Raw genomic sequence first — 19,369 nt, forward strand, 5'->3', positions numbered from 1 at the left:
CCAATAATAATAATAATAATAATAATAATAATAATAATAATAATAATAATAATAATTACAATATCTTTGTGTGTGGTGTAATGTATGAAAAAATGTATATCCGAAAAGGATTACAATTCAAAATTTAAAGAAAGTAAATGTTAAGAGTTTTGATTTTCTTTTATCAGGACAATACTAGCTAGAGTGTCTTTGAATATTGATTGGGATAATTAAAAATGAATGTCCATGAATATTTTCCATATGTATTTATAGTTTTATACATAAACATTTTTATTTACTCTATAGTTCGTCCAAATCAAACACACTTTTAGGAGTAAAAATACCTTAAATAAAGAATGACAAAAAGTTATATTTTCATATATATATATATTATTTAAGACAACTTATTGAGCTTATTTTTACTTTCTATTATATTTTTTATTTTTAATAAAATTACTGAGACTGAGAGCATGTAGGATGAAAACAAAGTGATTTTCTTTTTATCATGGGAGTATAGCATATATAGAGTTTCTCAAAATAATTTTGTTCACTCTTGATTCTCGTTCATTTTATTCTCGTTGGTTCAATCATGTATATTTTTTTATATTTTTATTTTTCTGTAAAGCATATTTGTCTTTAAAGTGAATTGGAGTAGGTATTATTTATTGTTTAGATTACTTAATTGACAAGTTATAATATAACCATCATATATATTTTATTACTCAAAATAAACATATACTTTTATTTTATTAGTTTAAAGACAAATCTAGTATTTTTTTTTTCAAAAATAAAAATAAAAATATTGATATAAAGGTAAAGCCAAAGAGATCCAAATAATAAAGAAATAAAATAAAAATAAAAATAAGGTACTCATAACACATATGACTGTTAATCATTATTACAACACTAAAGTTTTACATTACAAATGCTCTTTAATTCCTAGCAAGGACTGAAAGAGCTAGCTAGTAGCACAAACACCATATCTTATAATCACTATATATATCCCATAAAATCAACACTAAAAATAAATTATTTCTGTCTCATACATCAAACTGACACAACATAATACAAAGTATTTAAAAATGTGTTTGGTTTGTATTTTTATTTTTTGTTTTCTGTATTTTCTGTTTTTATAATTTTGTGAAAAAAAAGAAATTAAATTATGAAAACAAAAAAAATAATTTTATTGTTTTCATTATTTTTTTTATTTTCTTCACAAAATTCTAAAAACATAAAATATTAAAAATAAAAATACAAACCAAACACACTTTTTGCAGTATATTTAACGTACAGAAATTCTTCGATTTGTTATTACTACTCGACGCAGCAACGATACATAAAGTATTTTTCCATTTGGCGGCCGCATTCGGCGCAAACGACCTTCTGTGGTATGCCGCCGGTGCTACCGGGGAGTATGAGGCGGTTGCAGTGGTGAGGGGTGTGAAGCTGATCAAGATAATCCTTGAGAGCTTGGACCAAACCAAGCTTATCAATGTTCTCCTTCCATTTATCAAATTCCAACAAGCTTGTTAGGGCAGTGTCACCTTTGGCTCTAGCCATTTCTGATGCACCTCTACAAAATATAGCCCAACCTTGATCGCTACCATCAAAGCTAAGCACAGTCATCACCTGTCATAAAAAAATAAAAAATAAAAAAAGAATTATATGAATAGAATGTTCAAGAGTTATTATACGAGAAATTTTAGGTGACCAACCCTTTTTTTTTTATATCGTATACAACGTTTTTGAAATAAAAAAAAACTAGTAAAATAAGAAAAAGGAAATGTTTAATCCTTTGATATAATTTCTTAGATATAAATTAAAATAGGTTGATAACAAACCTATTATGATCTAGACGAAAAAATGCACACAAGTTAATTTGATCTCTAAAATGACTTAATACGAGTCAAGTTAATGTTTTGACAAATTATTGTTTATGGAAAATTGAAAATATGATATACAAAAAATTTTATCTCGTAGTTAGTTTTAGTGGTCAGATGTACCGTAAGTGAAAAGATAAGATAATTAAAAAATCAACTTGGTTTAGGCTGCAGGTATTTTAATTTTTAAAAATAAATTGAGTTATTAATTTTAATTTATATTACTAAATTAATTTATATGTCATTTTTCAGAAACTATTTTTAGGACTAACAAATTTAACCTAATTAATTTTTTTTTTGATAACATATCACCTCACTCATGATTTCATCATTCTCCACTGTTCTTCCATGCTGCAACTTTGAGTAAAGCATGCTCTCCAACCTGTTGTGTCAAACAAATTCGAATATAAGTATTAAATAAAAAAAAAATTAATGATTAATTAAATAAATTTAAAAAATGTTTGTTCATCATATATAGCTACAAACCTTGCCCAAAAGAACCAAATTGAAGTCACATTAGGCCAATAGTAGCTGAACTTCCTTGTGGCAAATGTGTTGATCATTTTCTGCATCCTCTCCTTGGCATTGCTCTTCCCCACATAAACCATCTCTAGCTCGAATCCGCCGGCTTTCGCGACGCTCAGTGCGGCCGTCGTGAATTTTGAAATCCATTCAAGGTCTTCACCTCCATACAGGCATATGAATTTGCCTTCAGTCATCTGTAGCAATATCAACAAGCGAAATCTTTAGTATAAGTATCATCATAAAACTTAGAACAAAAAAAATATAGCTAGAGTATTTTTTTTTTGGTCAAATTGAATGATATATCACACAACAATATAACCATATTACGTGTACATCAAAAATAAAAAATCAATTACTAAATCAGTTATAATATAAAAAAATATTGAAATATAAAATACGCATTGAAAATATGTTAAATAAACATATGTTTTTAAATACAAATATATAATAAATAATTTAATAAACTTAAAAAAAACTAGGGTGTTAACTTTTTTGTTAAATTTATTTTTCTAGAATAATATATTTTTAGTGACAGTTTTTAAACCGCTATTAAATAATATTTACCAATTCCAAGATAATAATAATAATAATAATAATAAGTATTTACCCATTCCAAGACACTAGGGTCAATGCCATCAACAAGAAGCTCAAGACTCCAAATCTCTTGCTTCCACATAGACTCTTCTTTCTCTCTTGTGAAAGGGAAAGCCAAGTTACCCCAAATCCAAATCATATGAAGTGCATTTGGTGAAGACAACCTCCCTTGTGGATCAAGTGCAACAACAATGGCTTTCTTTGTGAAGTTCCAAACTTCTTTTATGTATTTTATAACTGAAGGCTCAATTATGAATGGGTCTCTAACACTATACCATGCCATCATTGATTGCAAGTACTCAAACTTTTGATTTGCTGCTTCATTCCATGAAGATTTCTCCACAACTGGGATCCACACCATTTCATAGTGTCCTTCACCTCTTGCTCTTGCATCTTTGTATAAGTTGTCAAGAACCATTATCTCTTCTTGTGATAGGTCAAGATCTGATATTAGAAGTAGCACATGCTTCCTCCTTAGGATTTCAAGACTAGTCTGAAATTTCAATAAATCAAATTTTATTTTTAGCGATGGATTCAGAAAATTTTGCATAATTTTTATTTCAATATGAAAGTAAATGTAATATAATAATGAGCGAGAATAAAATATGTATAAATATATATATATATATAATTTAATTTTAATATATATACTAATAGTATAAATTAAAATATTTTACATAATCATTTAATTATATTCATTATGAATGTTCATTTACGTGATTAATATAAAAATTTATTATTTTTATTAATATAGTATTTAAATTATAAAATCGTCTGATTTAGTAAAAAAAAATTTAAAATTGATTAACTCATTTTAAAATATAATATAAAAAAATTTCAAGAGTTAAATTAAAATTCTAAATTCTAACCGATGAAAAAAAATAGCGAATAATAATAAAATAGAAATATTTGATAAAAAAACAAAAAATAATTATAATTTATCTTATTTAACCTTCATTAATTATTATAATAATTAATAAGTACTAATTATTTTGTCTCTCTAGTATTCCTATAACAAAAGAGAGGGTTGGTTACAAGTTTAATTACTAGATTATATAATTAATGAATACGTACCTTTGCTTTGGTAGTTCCATCAATAAGTGGAGGAAAATCATCCTTGGCATATATCAATGCTCTGAGGATTTTCATGTTGTCTATGTGGACTGTCTCAAACAAACGGACCAGATTGTGGAAGGCCTCTATTTGCATCCTTTCCTCTGCACAAATTAAATTAAATTTCTTAATATGTTCATTAATTAATCAGTAATTATATATTTAATTTGGTTATAATTATATATACCTATGGCTCGATAGCATTGATCCAATTGATTATTGAGGTGCTCATATATACTAGCCATTTTGTGAGCAAGGCTAGATAATTCCCATGCCTCTGTGGCTGATGACATCGACCTGTAAAATATTATACACAAAAATAATTTGATTTGTATTTTCATTTTTTTTAAATAAAATATAATAAAAAAAGTAAAAATAATAAAATAATTTTTAGTTTCGCTTTTTTTTAGATACATAAAACACCGAAAAATATTTCTATATGTTTAAGGGGTATGTTTGAAATATATATAATGGAATTGATATTAATTTGATTTTTAAATTAAATTCGTCGTTTGAAATACATATAAAATGAGAATTAATTTGATTTGTAAATCCATATGAGATTTATATTATAATTAAGATAAAATAACTAATAATTGTAATAAGATGTTATTTTTAGATTTGTGTTATAAATAAATGCTATAAAAATAAAATCATCAATTCAAATTAAATTAATTATCATTAAATTACAATCCAAACATAAGTATTGATTTGTAGATTAATTTAGTTCATATTTTACATGATTAATTCCAAACACAATATATAGTTAATTTCTAATTCAATCATTTCATTTTAAATCAAATCAAATAAAATTAAATTAATTAAAAATTTATCCTATTCTAAACACACCACAAGTAATTTAACATATTGATAAGAGAATACGAACCAAGAATAAAACACTATTTTACACATTATTTTTAAAATGACGAAAATATCCTCTCAATACGTATCAAATATTCGAAAAGTAATCAAATTAAAAGGAAGGATATATAGATAATAATAAGGTGAAAATTCAGGTGCAGTCAATTTCACGTGAAGTTAATAACTGAGAGCGGTTAAATGATTTAATTGATTTGACTAAATTTTCATCTAATGACTATCAGTTATCAATTTCACGTAAAGTTGACTACACCTAAATTTTTTCCTAACAATAATGATATACTTACTCATTTCTCATGCCAATGAAACCAGAAATCTGAGAGGAACAAGCAACAATGCTTCTAATAACCCAATAAGCAGCAATTGGAATATAAGCAGTTGCAAGAGACATAGGAGGAGAGTCTTCAGAAATATATTGAGTTGGAAGCTCCTTAAACTTAACAATGCACATTGTAACATCCAATGAAGCCTTCACAAGCTTGTTCACAGCATCAAATTGTGGCATCAATGAAGATGAATTCTCAACTATGTCAGGGAGTTGCTTCAAAAGTGCCACTGATTTGGCAAGTGTGTTGTTCTCTTTTGTGCTCATCTCAGCCACTAGCCAGAACTCTCCAAACACTACTGAGAATGATGCTAGGGTTAGAACCACCTTTCCATGCCATGCATAACTTGATAGGTAGTTTAGGAGCACCATTGTTGATCCATGTGCATCTCCGCTTCCCGAGCACTTGCATGATAGCTACAGTAATCGACCAGTGACGAATTCAGAAAATTTTATAATAGAAACAAAATTAATATTAAAATTACATCGTTTTGGTCATAATATAAGACCTATAGTAAAAAGAAAAATTTTATGATCAAAGTATAAAATTAGATTTTGAATACTTAGTATAAAAAATAGAAATTTTTTTAAATATTTCAAAAATATTGATGTTTGGATGATTGATCTCAATTATATATATATTATAATAAAGATCAATAACTAAAATTGTCGAAACACTAATATTTATGGAACACTTGAAAAACCTTTCTAAAAATATGTAGTACTTTAATTTAGGGAAAAGTATATTTTGTATCCCTAAAATTTATCAAAAGTTTTAAAAATATCTCCCAGTTTTATTTTGTTTTATTTTTGTCCAAAAAATTTTTAATTTGCATCAAATATACTTTTGATATCTAAATTTTCAAAAAAAAAAAATTAAAACCAATATAACAATAATGTATGAAAATTATATTTGATTTATTTGTGTCGAGGGTTATTATGAAATTATTATTGAATTAGTCTTAATTTTTTTTAAAAATTAGTCATCAGAGATATATTTAATAAAAATAAAAATTTTTTGAGACAAAATTAAAATAAAATAAAAATTAAAAATATTTAAATTACTAAATTTTAAAAACAAAAAGTATACTTGATATTGATAGAGTACCGAGTTTAAAGTAATATATATCCATGCATGATAGATCATGAATTGTTGTATAGTAATTAGTAAGTTTGCTAGGTTCTTTAATTTAATTTGTTGAAGAACTTTCAATATATATATAGGAATAGTGAACATGGTAATTAATTAATTAATGATATGATCATGCTCAAGAATCAACTAGGCAGAAAAAATAAATAAAATATTCTAAAGAGTTCAGAAAAAAAGACAAAACACAAGGCTGTTAGCTATAAATAATTAAATAGTTAAACACTTGGAGCTAGGAGCACAAAAAGTAAATAAAGCTAAGATAAAGTGTTTTTAATTATCTTTCTCATTATTTATTTATTTATGTGTAAGATAAAAAAGACTGCCACCATCCAGCATCAAAGCCAAGTATATTCTATTTCAGAAAGCAAAGGAACAATAAATGTCGGTAACTATCACAAAAGTTAACAAAATTTTTTACATGAAAATGTTACCTCGCACGAGATTTTGTGTATGACAAAAGCCAGCGAGTCAAGCATGTCAAATTCAGCCAATGCAGCAGCAGCTTCCAATTTCTCGTTCTCACTTTTTTCCTGAAAAATATTATTGTATTGTAACACATAATTTATATAAAATCTAGCACATATAATTAAACGTTTAATTCTAATACACTGACTGACAGTATAACACAATCATTCGATCTAATCAAATTCACACATTTAATTAGATGATTTTTTAAATAATTAATATAAAAATTAATTAATTTTAATGGTAATGCACGATTAAATGTTTATTTCCTTTTCACATGTATGTAAAAACTAAATTTTATAATTAATTAGGTCTACATAAATAGCTTTTAATTTGTACGTATATTTAAATATTTTTTTAAATTTATTATGACAAAAGAAGATACATGCATAAATAATGATATTTTTTAAGTTTTTTTTTTAGAAATTCAGGTGCAGTTGACTTCACGTAAAGTTGATATTTGAGAACCGTTAGATGATTTGACTGATTTAACTAAATTTTTATCTAATGGTTCTTAGATATCAACTTCACGTAAAGTCGACTTCACTTAAAATTTCAACTTTTTTTTTTATGTTAGATGGTAAAAGGTGGTTGGGCAAAATTAATTAGTATATACACCTACCTTATAACATTTGTTTAACAAAATTAATTAAAACATGAATGAAATAAAAATGTGTCTTACATGATGACCCTCAATGCTACGAGCAATGAGTTGAATTAAGACTTGATCAACAATTTGAATGATCGGTTTCACATCAACTTCACGGCCATCAGGCTGATGAGTTGCCTGAATTTGCTTCATCATGGCGCTATCGTCGGCCGCCGCGAACAACCGCCGCTTTTCCTTCCTCTGTTGCATCTTATTAGGACCACCGTGGGTGCTGGCCATAATTATTCAACACAACAATAATGTATGTATTATGTGTTACTCTTTTTTGAATACGTGCAATTAAATTGTGACACAAACTAGGGTTTATATAATGTAAGGCAATAGAATAAAGCCGTTATTGAACAAGTACCTTGCTTGTTGAAGTGTATAAAACAAAAGCTAAAGTTATATATGATGGAACCCTAGCTATTTAGGATAAGGATACACATGGCTTAGTTAGCTTTGGTGGCCCCATTCATCTAATTTACTTCACATAAAGTGACAAACTTTTTTTTGTTTAGTCTTTAGTGAATCTTAGCATAAACATTGGAGTAATTAAGCTATAGCCAAGACATAATTAAAGAGAAATAAACTTTTTACATAATCATATAGATATGGATAATTACCTTAGCATAAACAGTGAAAAAGTGAAATATGTGACATCATATAGATTATGTCATCACTATATATACTAGCCTACTAGACTTGCTTCTTTTGTATTGTTTGAGATAGTAATTATATATTAAATTATTAATAATCCGGGCATCTTTATTTTTTTTCTTTTCATATAAGTGAAAGTGATTAATTAATAAGTATTGCCTCATCGTTTCATCCCTTTTTTTTTCTTTTTTTGTTATTTATGTATTTCATTTTTTTAATTATTTTTTTGGTAGCAAAAGTGTGTCACTATAATTTTTATATGAATTTTAGCCACAGTTAAAACCGTAGCTAAAATCTGCTTCTATTGTAGTATTTATACTATATTTCACTACAAAAAAGAGAGCTATTTTAACATTTTATTTTTTAATACTATAATTAAATATCAAAATTAATATATATTTTTGATAAATATTACAAATGTAAAATTATCTATGTTTTTTTGATGAATAATTTGACCATAAAAAATTACTTCTCAAGTTTGACACTCATTTGTTTTCAATTTACTCTACTATTTCTCTTCTTCACCAGGCTCTGTCAATTTTGACATTACACTGTTCTCAGTTTGAGATCATACTACTCATTCTTTATCTTCAAAATCTTAATTTATCCTTCAGTTTCAAGATCTCATCTCATTCTTTGTTAAAAATTTTTGTTGAGAATATTTTATGGTCAATAAGTATCACAATAAATAGTATTTTTAACGGTTAATAAGCATCAAAGAAAATATATTCTCAAATTTTTCTAACAAATTATTTTTTGATAGCCAATATTTATCAAAATAAGATTTAAACTTTTTTCATGATTACTTATATGTTAAAAATACTATTTTTGGCAAACTTTTTATTAACATATATTCATAGTTAAAATAGTGTCAAAATTTATTTTTTGGACAAATTTTAATTCTTTTTTTACACATATAATCCTAAAAAATAATCTATATTGTTGTAGTATTTTTTAGTGCATTTTAAAGTATATATTTTTAGAAATAGTCTAATTGATTATTTTTATTTTGCCACTATATTTACTATTCATAAGTGGAAGGTATATACAAATATGTAAAATAAAAAAAATATGCATAACACAATTCTTTTATCATTCTCTTCAGGATTGATTTTGTTATCCCTTTGGTAATTAAAAAAAAAAAAGAACATTTATCTAATAGAAGAAGAGATAGAATCAAGGTTGCGAGAACCGGACCGGTCAAAAAACCGGTGAGGTCACTAGTTTAATGGTTCATTGGTTCTACCGGGATTCAATCGAGGTTCAACCGGTTTAAGGGTTCAACCGGGATTCAACCGGTTTAATTAAATATAAATAAAATTATTAAAAAATCTAAAAATAATTTTAAATATATAAATTCAATAATTTCTAACTTAATAAAATTTAAAAATTTCACATAATAAATTATCCATTACTTAATATTAGAGGTAGGGGTGGGCAAAAAAATCCAAATTTTGGATTTTAATCCAAATCCAAACCAAACCATTTAAAAAAAACCAGTTTTAAACAAAAAAAAATCCAAACCAAATTATATTTATTTTATAATTTGGTTTTTGATCCAATCCATTTAAATGGTTTTAAATCCGGATCCAGATCCAGATCCAAATTAAGATCCAAATCTTAAAAAACTAATTTGATTGAATTTAATTGACAAAAAGATTAGTACGTAAAATATTTCTCAATGAATATATTTAATCATGACTTTATATTATTGTACCTGTTTTCATTAGAGTTTTATAGCTTAATTATTTTGTATTCATTCTCTTATATCTATAACCATACAAATATATTACTTGATACCAGTACTGAAGATATTATCAAGCAATGTTGATAAAGACATGATTTAAAATCTCCCAAATTGGATTTACGAGCAACCTCGTTGACCACAATCTCTTGGTTATTTCTTTCACGTTAAAATTTCCTACAAATATAAGCATCATGTCGCATAATTGGTGCGGTACATATCTAAATGCAAAATCTCATGCCATTGATTTAATATAATATATTAAATAAATAACTATTTTAAGTATATACTAAAATTAGTCATCAAGATAGAATATAATATTAGAATATAAAATATATATTAATAATGAATTAAATTACACACACATATATATAGATTTTTTTGTGGTATTCTTTTGATGTCTTGAGAATGTTTAAATGTTATATAGATTAGTTATTGTCATTAGATTTATATAGAACCAAATTCTAGTTGTAAACTTGTAATGAACCTACACACTTTAAAATGACTTTAGTATTAATTTTACTTTTAAAAAAATTATGGTTTGAAAATTAAATTTCTAAAAACTGGTTTCAAAAGTCGATTTTTTGTTAAAATATCTGGTTTGAAAATTGGATTTTTAAAAACTAGTTTTAAAATTGGATTTTTGGTTGAAGAAACTGGTTTTAAAACTGAATTTTAAAAAATCTGGTTTTAAAGCTGGATTTCATATAAAAAAAACTAGATTTTAGATTTGAATTAAAAAAAAACCAGATTTTAGATATGGATTTTAAAAAAAAACCGGATTTAAAACCGGTTTTATATGTAAAACTGGATTAAAAACCGGTTTATAAGTAAAACCGGATTTAAATTATAAAACTGGTTTAAAACCGGTTTTTATTTTTTCAAACCGGTTTAAAACTGGTTTCTCTCTTCAATCTAGTTCTGGTTTGGTTTTATGAACCATAAAACTGGTTCTGAAATGGATCCAGTTTGGATTTACAAAAATCCAAACCATGCCCACCCCTAATTAGAGGTACACAAACAACTTCAAACATCAAAATTTATAATTAAACAAAAAAAACGCACATAATGACAAATCCATAGTGTTCTACATTCAAAAGAAACAATTACTAGCAAGTTTTCAACTAATCAAAGGTGCAACTCATCAAAAATCATAATTATCATTAAGTGTTTCAACTAAGAGTACAATGAAGGTGACTCGTTATAATAGATTGTTAATAATGGAACACATTCAACATTCCACCTCGTCCCTCAGACCACAATTTAGCACAAATAATGAGGTTTTGCAACTAAGCATTAGGTTTAACCATGAATTACATGTGGAAACGTACCAAAGAATGTTAGAAACATAAACCAACCTAAACGAAAACATTTCCAAAACAATGTCATTGCTTTCGGGGCTATGAATGGCTGCTGGTCAAGGATGTTATGTAGGGGTGGGCATGGTTTGGATTTTTGTAAATCCAAACTGGATCCATTTCAGAACCAGTTTTATGGTTCATAAAACCAAACCAGAACTGGATTGAAGAGAGAAACCGGTTTTAAACCGGTTTGAAAAAATAAAAACCGATTTTAAACCGGTTTTATAATTTAAATCCGGTTTTACTTATAAATCGGTTTTTAATCCAGTTTTAGATATAAAACCGGTTTTAAATCCGTTGTTTTTTTTAAATCCATATCTAAAATCTGGTTTTTTTTAATTCAAATCTAAAATCTAGTTTTTTTTATATGAAATCCAGCTTTAAAACCAGATTTTTTAAAATCCAGTTTTAAAACCAGTTTCTTCAACCAAAAATCCAATTTTAAAACTAGTTTTTAAAAATCCAATTTTCAAACCAGATATTTTAACAAAAAATTCACTTTTGAAACCAGTTTTTAGAAATTTAATTTTCAAACCATAATTTTTTTAAAAGTAAAATTAATACTAAAGTCATTTTAAAGTGTGTAGGTTCATTACAAGTTTACAACTAGAATTTGGTTCTATATAAATCTAATGACAATAACTAATCTATATAACATTTAATCATTCTCAAGACATCAAAAGAATACCACAAAAAAATCTATATATATGTGTGTGTAATTTAATTCATTATTAATATATATTTTATATTCTAATATTATATTCTATCTTGATGACTAATTTTAGTATATACTTAAAATAGTTATTTATTTAATATATTATATTAAATCAATGGCATGAGATTTTGCATTTAGATATGTACCGCACCAATTATGCGACATGATGCTTATATTTGTAGAAAATTTTAACGTGAAAGAAATAACCAAGAGATTGTGGTCAACGAGGTTGCTCGTAAATCCAATTTGGGAGATTTTAAATTATGTCTTTATCAACATCGCTTGATAATATCTTCAGTACTGGTATCAAGTAATATATTTGTATGGTTATAGATATAAGAGAATGAATACAAAATAATTAAGCTATAAAACTCTAATGAAAACAGGTACAATAATATAAAGTCATGATTAAATATATTCATTGAGAAATATTTTACGTACTAATCTTTTTGTCAATTAAATTCAATCAAATTAGTTTTTTAAGATTTGGATCTTAATTTGGATCTGGATCTGGATCCGGATTTAAAACCATTTAAATGGATTGGATCAAAAACCAAATTATAAAATAAATATAATTTGGTTTGGATTTTTTTGGTTTAAAACTGGTTTTTTTTTAAATGGTTTGGTTTGGATTTGGATTAAAATCCAAAATTTGGATTTTTTTGCCCACCCCTAATATAAATACACATATTGGTAGTATGGAGGAGCACAAAAATTTTCTTCTATAGCTTTCATTGAGAGAAACAATTATTTAGCTTTTTGAAAAAAATGAGTGACATCACACCAACTAGACTGCCCCTTTCACATCTTGTTGATGACCTTTTATGGAAGATCTTTGTAAAGTCAGAACTGAAAATTGTTGACATTGAATAAAACATGGAGGTTCAAGCTCTCTACAACACTGTTCGTGAAACAAAATTTCAAGAAAAATAAGGATAGGAATCAGAGTCTTATTATTGGAGTTGGCTACCCTCCATCAGCTTCTAACTTTCAATGGTTTGTGATGGCTGATGTAGAACACGGACATCAGCTTCAACTAAATATTCCCGCTAACATAAACCAACTTGGGTTCTATTCCATGGTTGAGTCTGACAATGGGAACCTATGCATAAAGTACTGCCAGGGTGGTCTTAACTCCAACCTCATGATACTGAATCCCCTCACCCAATACATGAACTACATATCTGATGAGGCCAAGAGGCATTGTTGTCATGCTGTTAATCTTTATGCTTTCAGATACTTGGTGGATTCCATTGAGTATCGCATTGTCCATGTCTACAAAAAATATTTTTTTGAGAGGCACATTTCATGGATGTTGTACAATTTCTTTGAAGCGGACTGAAAATATTCAGGAACATTTATCAGTGATGTCCTAAAGGTTGGGCCTAAGTCTATTGTAGACAAAGGGGTTGTCTATTGGATTGGGTGGGAAGGAGTTGGCTATGCGACGCCTACCAGCATATTATTCTTCTCTCTGCAACAAACGATCTTTAATGAGGCAAAAATCTCGGAGCAAGCAAAGTCAACCTATCATTGTCTGACACATTTTAAAAATGGCATAGGGTTTGTCTCTTATGGGAATATTGACTTTACTAGGACTCTTTTTGTTTGGCAACTTAGCTGCGTTGGAGATGATGTGTTATTTTGGGACAAAATGCTAAAGATATCAGGTATTGTGATACCATTTAACCTAACATTATATGTGGGGAATGATATCCTTTTAGTGTTGGAGTCCAGAAATAGTCATGGGGGAGCAAATAATGCTGAAATAACCGACATCTTGGTTTCGAAGCTCAAATACATGACATTGAGGAGGAAAAATCTTTTGGTTCGTACTTGACATGAGGATTTATCTGTCAAGACGGTTACTCTCCACTCCAAAGGGCTTTACATGGTTTAATAATAGTTTTGAGTATGGTAGACTTACGGGAATGTTGAATGTGCTTATTTAGGGTATCAATTATGTTGTCCTCTACTTTTTTGGTATTTTCATTTTGGAGAAGTGTTATTCCAGTCCTTTTGGTCTTATTAGAACTAGATGTCAATTGTTTTATATGTTTTAGAAGGATAAAATTCTAAGTAATGTGTCCTCTAATGTTCAAGTTTCAGAGTTGTCCTTATTAGTGTCTTGTTCACATCAACATGTCATATTAATATGTTGTTAATAAAAAATAGTCGAGAGACTAACTTGAGTTACGTATGTAAATTTCGGAGACTAAATTGAGTAAATTGAAATTTCAGAAACTAATTTAAAATGCCAATATAATTTCAAAGATCAATTTGAATATTAATTCTACAAATAGTCTATAAATATTTTTTGTGGAGATAGTTTTTCAAAGTATTTGTAGTTTATTGTATTGATGGTATTATAAAATATATTTTTTAAAAAAATTATATTTTATTATTTTAAATCAATTAACCACTAACAAATCAAATCGATTCAATTTAATTAACCAATTTTTTACTTTTTTTTCTTAATTTTTTGATTGATTCATTATATTGGTTAATTTTTATCTTTAACTAAATTGGTTCGATTTCAATCCAATTCTCACAATAATGGTTATCATATTAATTTTCATTTTAATTAGATGGGTGTTTATTATTTTTCTTATATTACAGAGAATGTGTATCACAAAATGATATGAGAAGAAAAGTGATTTACATTGATGTAGATTATATAAATCGATGCCTTCAATTTTTTTATTGTTTAACTTTTTTTTATAAACGATCACAAATTAAACGGTCCAATTTGTGTTTTTAAAAATTAAACAAATGTAAACATTGAAATCGTATATATTGTCTGATTTATATTTTTTTAAAATAAAAAATTTACATGAGAATCAGATTCTCCAATTTTATTTTAAAAAATGAAAAAATTTAAAAGTATAGATCAACTTCTTTCATTTGTAATTTATTTTTTTGTTCAAATAAATCAGATTCGGATCGTCCAATTTAATTAATATCAATTAAGAAATAGCACTATAAAAAAACACCCAATCTTTCGATAACAACGTATTCCACATTTATTTATTCAATATAAAAAATAGCCTCAAATCGAGTAATGTGCCTTCTAACAAAGTCTGTGCATTAAAGTTGAGTGAGTTAAATCAAAAGAAAAAAGAAATGTGGAAGCGTTTGGTTAATTAAGGAATTAACAATGAGTGACAAAGACCTTATATTGATTAAAAAGTCAATTTTTAAAAAAAATTAATTAATTTCTTAAAATTATTTTTATTATAAATTATAAATTATAAATTTTATATTCTAAATTTTTCAAAAGATGAAAATAAAAAAATTAAGTTATATATATGGTCCCATGTGAAGGATCCGGCAATATTTTAATTAGCATGCACATGTGAGTAAAATGATGTATTCTTAGTCATGATTACAAAGAGCTATTTATTCTTGAGAGAAATATTTTTTCTAGCGCCTAATTATAATATATATTCACTTTGTCATAGTTAGATTTGGATGAACATGAACTCTCTACTTTTGCACCTTATTCTTATTATTTGATTTTAGATATTTATTGATAAAAGAGAGGAGAGTTGAGCGAAATTAGGCCAAATTTAAGATTGTTTTACAAAAATTAAGTTCAACTTACGAGTTAATTTATTAATAATCGAGCATAATTGTAAATTTGAAGCTCAATTTCTATCACTAGAAAGTCCATGATGAACTAGCTTAAATAGCATAATAATAATTTTTAGAAATTATAAATTATAATTATATAACAAACTAATTATATATAAGTTTAACTATTTTGCTGGTTCCTATAGTTTTATTAAATTTATAATTAGGTCTCTATATTTTTTTAATAGGTCTCTACATTGTTTTTTATTTTGTATTAGATTATTTTTGGTATAAAAATATTAAAATTAACTGAATTTTTTATAAATTAAAGATATTTATAATTAAAAACTTAATTAGATTTTAAACTACATATTTTTTTGAAAGAAATATTCTGTTAATTTTAACGTTTTTGATATAAAAAAAACCTAATTATAAAATTAAAAGTAGTATAAGAATCCAATTAAAAAAAATATAAAAACCTAATTACAAATTTAATAAAATTATAAGAATTAATAAAATAATTAAACCATATTTATATACTTATTCAAACTCAAATTCGTTTTATTTAATATATATATATATAAACACAAAATTTAAGCTCAAGTTTATCTTATAAACTCAGTTAATCGAAGTATTAACGAATCAAGTCAAAGTCAATTTATGAGTTAATTTGGCTCACTTTTAATTTCGGTGGACGCTCACTTTTAGTTAATGTACAAATAACTCAATTCTATTCTTAAATGATTTTGTTAATTACAATGTGTCTTTTTTTTTTTTTTACAATGATTTAGGATTATTTTTAAGCCGATTGGCTGGACCACTTCTAGAAGAGGAAGAAAGGAATATAGTAGGAATGAATATTCTAATTTTTCTCAATCAAAAAATGAATATTGATTAAATTAAAGTGTCTCCTCCTTAGCATAAATTCGTTGAGGATGAATTATTATGACTCAATAATTAGGTGTAAAAAACATTCCAATACCAAATATACTGCAAGCTGTGTAACCTTTTCTTTTTTTAATGAAAATAATATACTATAAAATTAAAAGATAACTTACCTTCTTTCCAAGCTCCAGCCACGCCATTCATAAGCATATAATAGATCTGCAAAATTAAACAAATTGCAATATATTTCAAAAACAATAGACAGGAAAAATAATGGAAGTAATCGGCAGCTCATTAATGGTGGATTTCTTCATTCATCAGGAATAGCCACACAAAAAAAAATCACACATTTCATATAGTGAGTGGAATAAGTAAACACAAAAGTGGGTCAAAAGACAAAATCCAACACATGTTTTTCAAATCTCAGTTTATGCACGATAAATTGGGAAGTCAATAAATTGAGACAGTGCTATGGATAAAGACCAATAGAAGTTGTACAATGAAAATCACTGCCAAAATGTTCTGCAACAATCATATCGAATTTGATCAAACTTAAATCCCACCCCCTTCCCCCACCCACCAAAAAAAATTTAGAGAGACTGAATCCCTTCGATTACAGGAAAGTGATATGACATACTATAGCATCCTTTGCAAATTGCAATGACAAAAGCAATGTGATGTGAATAGAGGACTGTAAGAAAAGCCCCTATTCTTATCTCTTGTAGCTTTTAAGAGGCAAGCTGGGCAACAAGGCCAAATACCAAATGAAGGTAAAGCAGGTTTGAGAACCCAGAAATCAAAAACAAGTGCCATGCATCGAGAATGCAGCAAACATATTCATTATTCAAAATCAACAACAGCAATGATGAAAATCAAAATCATAAATCAAGAAGGCAGCATAGAACAGGCGAGCTCACAGAACCTCAGAAAATCAAAATCCAAAATCAAGAAGGAGCAAAGAACAGAGTCTTAACGAATTCAGAAGGACGCGGGCTCGGCCGGTGGTGGTCGCGGCTGCTGTGGATGGTTGTGGGTGGCGAATGAGGGTCGGGCTAGGTGACGTTCGGCGACGAGGAGGCGGGCTCGGCCGGTGGTGGTCGCGGCTGCTGTGGATGGTTGTGGGTGGCGAATGAGGGTCGGGCTAGGTGACGTTCGGCGACGAGGAGGCGGGCTCGGCCGGTGGTGGTCGCGGCTGCTGTCGATGGTTGTGGGTGGCCTTGCTGGGTGAATGGAGGCTGGCGCAGATTAGGTTAGGGAAAAGGGGAGCTGAGCTCAAATTGAGATTAGGGTTAGTGGTAGTGGGTTAGATTTGTTTCGTCGCTACGCGTTTGCCTTTTTTTATTTTTTTTTAAGCCAAAACGACGTCGTTTTGGCATTGAAGCTGCAAACTACTAAACCGCCAACTTTCGGTTCGCCAATTAACCGCCGGTTCGACCGGTTTTTTACCGGTTTTTTGCCAGACGATTTTCTACGTCACCCGGACCGACTAGGCCACCGGTTCCCGGTTATTCCGGTTGAACCGGCCGGTCCGGTCCGGTTTTCAGAACCATGGATAGAATACATGTTTTGAATTGTAGCACATTATTTCATGTGGTCTTCAACATAAAAGTACTAGACATCATTATTTTTTTGTGAAATCATCAGTAGAATCACGAATCGTTGATTAGTTCAAAATATATTAATATATTTATTTTTATATAAGGTTTAGGTCTAATATTTTGTTTGATTTCTAATTAAGTACTTTTTTTAGAGTAATTATGAATAAAATTCTCTTTTTTGTAAAGAAAAAGCAGCCAACCATATTATGCTAGCTAGTAGCTTGTAGCTAGCTAGATATTTAAGTTTAGTTTAGTTTTTTTTTTTTTCCATGGAGTATCACTTATTATCATCAAGATTTTAAAAATTAATTGGTGATCAATTCAGTAGAACTAAAAGTTCAAAAGTTTAATAGAAGTTTAACTGATGTTGAACTAATATAATAAAATAATATATTTATATATAAAATATATTTTTTAAAAAAATTATATTTTATTATTTTAAATCAATTAACCACTAACAAATCAAATCGATTCAATTTAATTAACCAATTTTTTACTTTTTTTTCTTAATTTTTTGATTGATTCATTATATTGGTTAATTTTTATCTTTAACTAAATTGGTTCGATTTCAATCCAATTCTCACAATAATGGTTATCATATTAATTTTCATTTTAATTAGATGGGTGTTTATTATTTTTCTTATATTACAGAGAATGTGTATCACAAAATGATATGAGAAGAAAAGTGATTTACATTGATGTAGATTATATAAATCGATGCCTTCAATTTTTTTATTGTTTAACTTTTTTTTATAAACGATCACAAATTAAACGGTCCAATTTGTGTTTTTAAAAATTAAACAAATGTAAACATTGAAATCGTATATATTGTCTGATTTATATTTTTTTAAAATAAAAAATTTACATGAGAATCAGATTCTCCAATTTTATTTTAAAAAATGAAAAAATTTAAAAGTATAGATCAACTTCTTTCATTTGTAATTTATTTTTTTGTTCAAATAAATCAGATTCGGATCGTCCAATTTAATTAATATCAATTAAGAAATAGCACTATAAAAAAACACCCAATCTTTCGATAACAACGTATTCCACATTTATTTATTCAATATAAAAAATAGCCTCAAATCGAGTAATGTGCCTTCTAACAAAGTCTGTGCATTAAAGTTGAGTGAGTTAAATCAAAAGAAAAAAGAAATGTGGAAGCGTTTGGTTAATTAAGGAATTAACAATGAGTGACAAAGACCTTATATTGATTAAAAAGTCAATTTTTAAAAAAAATTAATTAATTTCTTAAAATTATTTTTATTATAAAT

General features: G+C 27.2%; 1 protein-coding gene across 2 annotated transcripts; it reads right to left on the reverse strand.

Moving 5' to 3' along the window:
• Positions 1-829: 829 nt before the first annotated feature.
• On the reverse strand, positions 830-17,707 carry LOC107478881 (protein SIEVE ELEMENT OCCLUSION B). 2 transcript variants are annotated; one of them, XM_052259645.1, is made up of 11 exons: positions 17,472-17,707; positions 16,671-16,716; positions 7,593-7,791; positions 6,877-6,975; positions 5,258-5,712; positions 4,279-4,388; positions 4,053-4,195; positions 2,992-3,471; positions 2,346-2,578; positions 2,172-2,241; positions 830-1,608 (listed from the first exon to the last, which is right to left on the reverse strand). In XM_052259645.1, exons 3-11 carry the CDS (start codon positions 7,767-7,769, stop codon positions 1,294-1,296), a joined length of 2,082 nt encoding a protein of 693 aa, XP_052115605.1. In that variant the 5' UTR covers positions 7,770-7,791; positions 16,671-16,716; positions 17,472-17,707; the 3' UTR covers positions 830-1,293. The 2 variants fall into 2 exon arrangements, with proteins under 2 accessions (XP_052115605.1, XP_015954519.3); XM_016099033.3 differs by lacking the exons at positions 16,671-16,716; positions 17,472-17,707 and having other exon boundaries at positions 7,593-8,032.
• Between the last annotated feature and the right edge of the window lie 1,662 nt (positions 17,708-19,369).

Source organism: Arachis duranensis, chromosome 3, assembly GCF_000817695.3.
Source record: "Arachis duranensis cultivar V14167 chromosome 3, aradu.V14167.gnm2.J7QH, whole genome shotgun sequence".
Taxonomy (NCBI): domain Eukaryota; kingdom Viridiplantae; phylum Streptophyta; class Magnoliopsida; order Fabales; family Fabaceae; genus Arachis; species Arachis duranensis.

Bases quoted from the DNA above. Each gene is read 5' to 3' on its own strand.
- LOC107478881 (XM_016099033.3), bottom strand. From the start codon at position 7,799: ATGGCCAGCACCCACGGTGGTCCTAATAAGATGCAACAGAGGAAGGAA. The intron at 6,976-7,592 runs GTAAGACACATT...AATATTTTTCAG, and splicing joins GTAGCATTGAGGGTCATCAT to GAAAAAAGTGAGAACGAGAA. The intron at 4,389-5,257 runs GTAAGTATATCA...AATATTTTACAG, and splicing joins TTCATTGGCATGAGAAATGA to GTCGATGTCATCAGCCACAG.